The sequence below is a fragment of the Geospiza fortis genome, unplaced genomic scaffold (genome assembly GCF_000277835.1).
Source record: "Geospiza fortis unplaced genomic scaffold, GeoFor_1.0 scaffold114, whole genome shotgun sequence".
Taxonomy (NCBI): Eukaryota; Metazoa; Chordata; class Aves; order Passeriformes; family Thraupidae; genus Geospiza; species Geospiza fortis.
The window spans coordinates 1,633,187-1,633,608 of NW_005054383.1; the positions used below are offsets into that span (position 1 = coordinate 1,633,187).

Sequence of the window (422 nt, forward strand, 5' to 3'; positions counted from 1 at the left end):
CACCTGAGCTCCCCAGAGCGCACCTGAGCTCCCCAGAGCACACTTGAGTCCTGAGCCCGCGGGGTGGGGCAGGGGGGCAGCAGGGCCCTGCCCGGTACCCCTGGCACCGCGCTCCCTGTATTTATTTGTGTAAATAAGGGCTGCGGGGGCACCCCCTGCCCGGCCGTTTTTTACTGGATTAAAACAAACCAGCAGTTGATTCGAGCCATGACTCCTGTCTTTGCTTCGCCTGGTTGCAGTGGCCCCTGGGATGGGTCCCGTCCCTGCGGTGTCCCCGGTGTCCCCATGCTGTTGTCCCCTTGTGCCGGGGGGCCACCTTAAGCCGGGAGGTGGGGCTCGTTTTCTGCTGCCCCTTTAAGTGATGGCCCTTACCGGCACCCGTAGCGAGACGCCCAACCAATGACCGCGTCCATCGTGTGTTC

General features: G+C 63.3%; 2 protein-coding genes across 2 annotated transcripts in view; both read left to right on the top strand.

Moving 5' to 3' along the window:
* WDR24 (WD repeat domain 24) overlaps positions 1 to 384 on the top strand; it is an 8,836-nt gene extending 8,452 nt beyond the window's left edge. The window contains exon 10 of the mRNA XM_014308729.2: positions 360 to 384. Within this exon, the coding sequence (XP_014164204.1) occupies positions 360 to 384 (25 nt within the window). The remainder of the gene's footprint in view (positions 1 to 359) is intronic.
* A 15-nt stretch (positions 385 to 399) lies between these two features.
* JMJD8 (jumonji domain containing 8) overlaps positions 400 to 422 on the top strand; it is a 2,689-nt gene continuing 2,666 nt past the window's right edge. The window contains exon 1 of the mRNA XM_014308730.1: positions 400 to 414. Coding sequence (XP_014164205.1) covers positions 400 to 414 — 15 coding nt within the window. The remainder of the gene's footprint in view (positions 415 to 422) is intronic.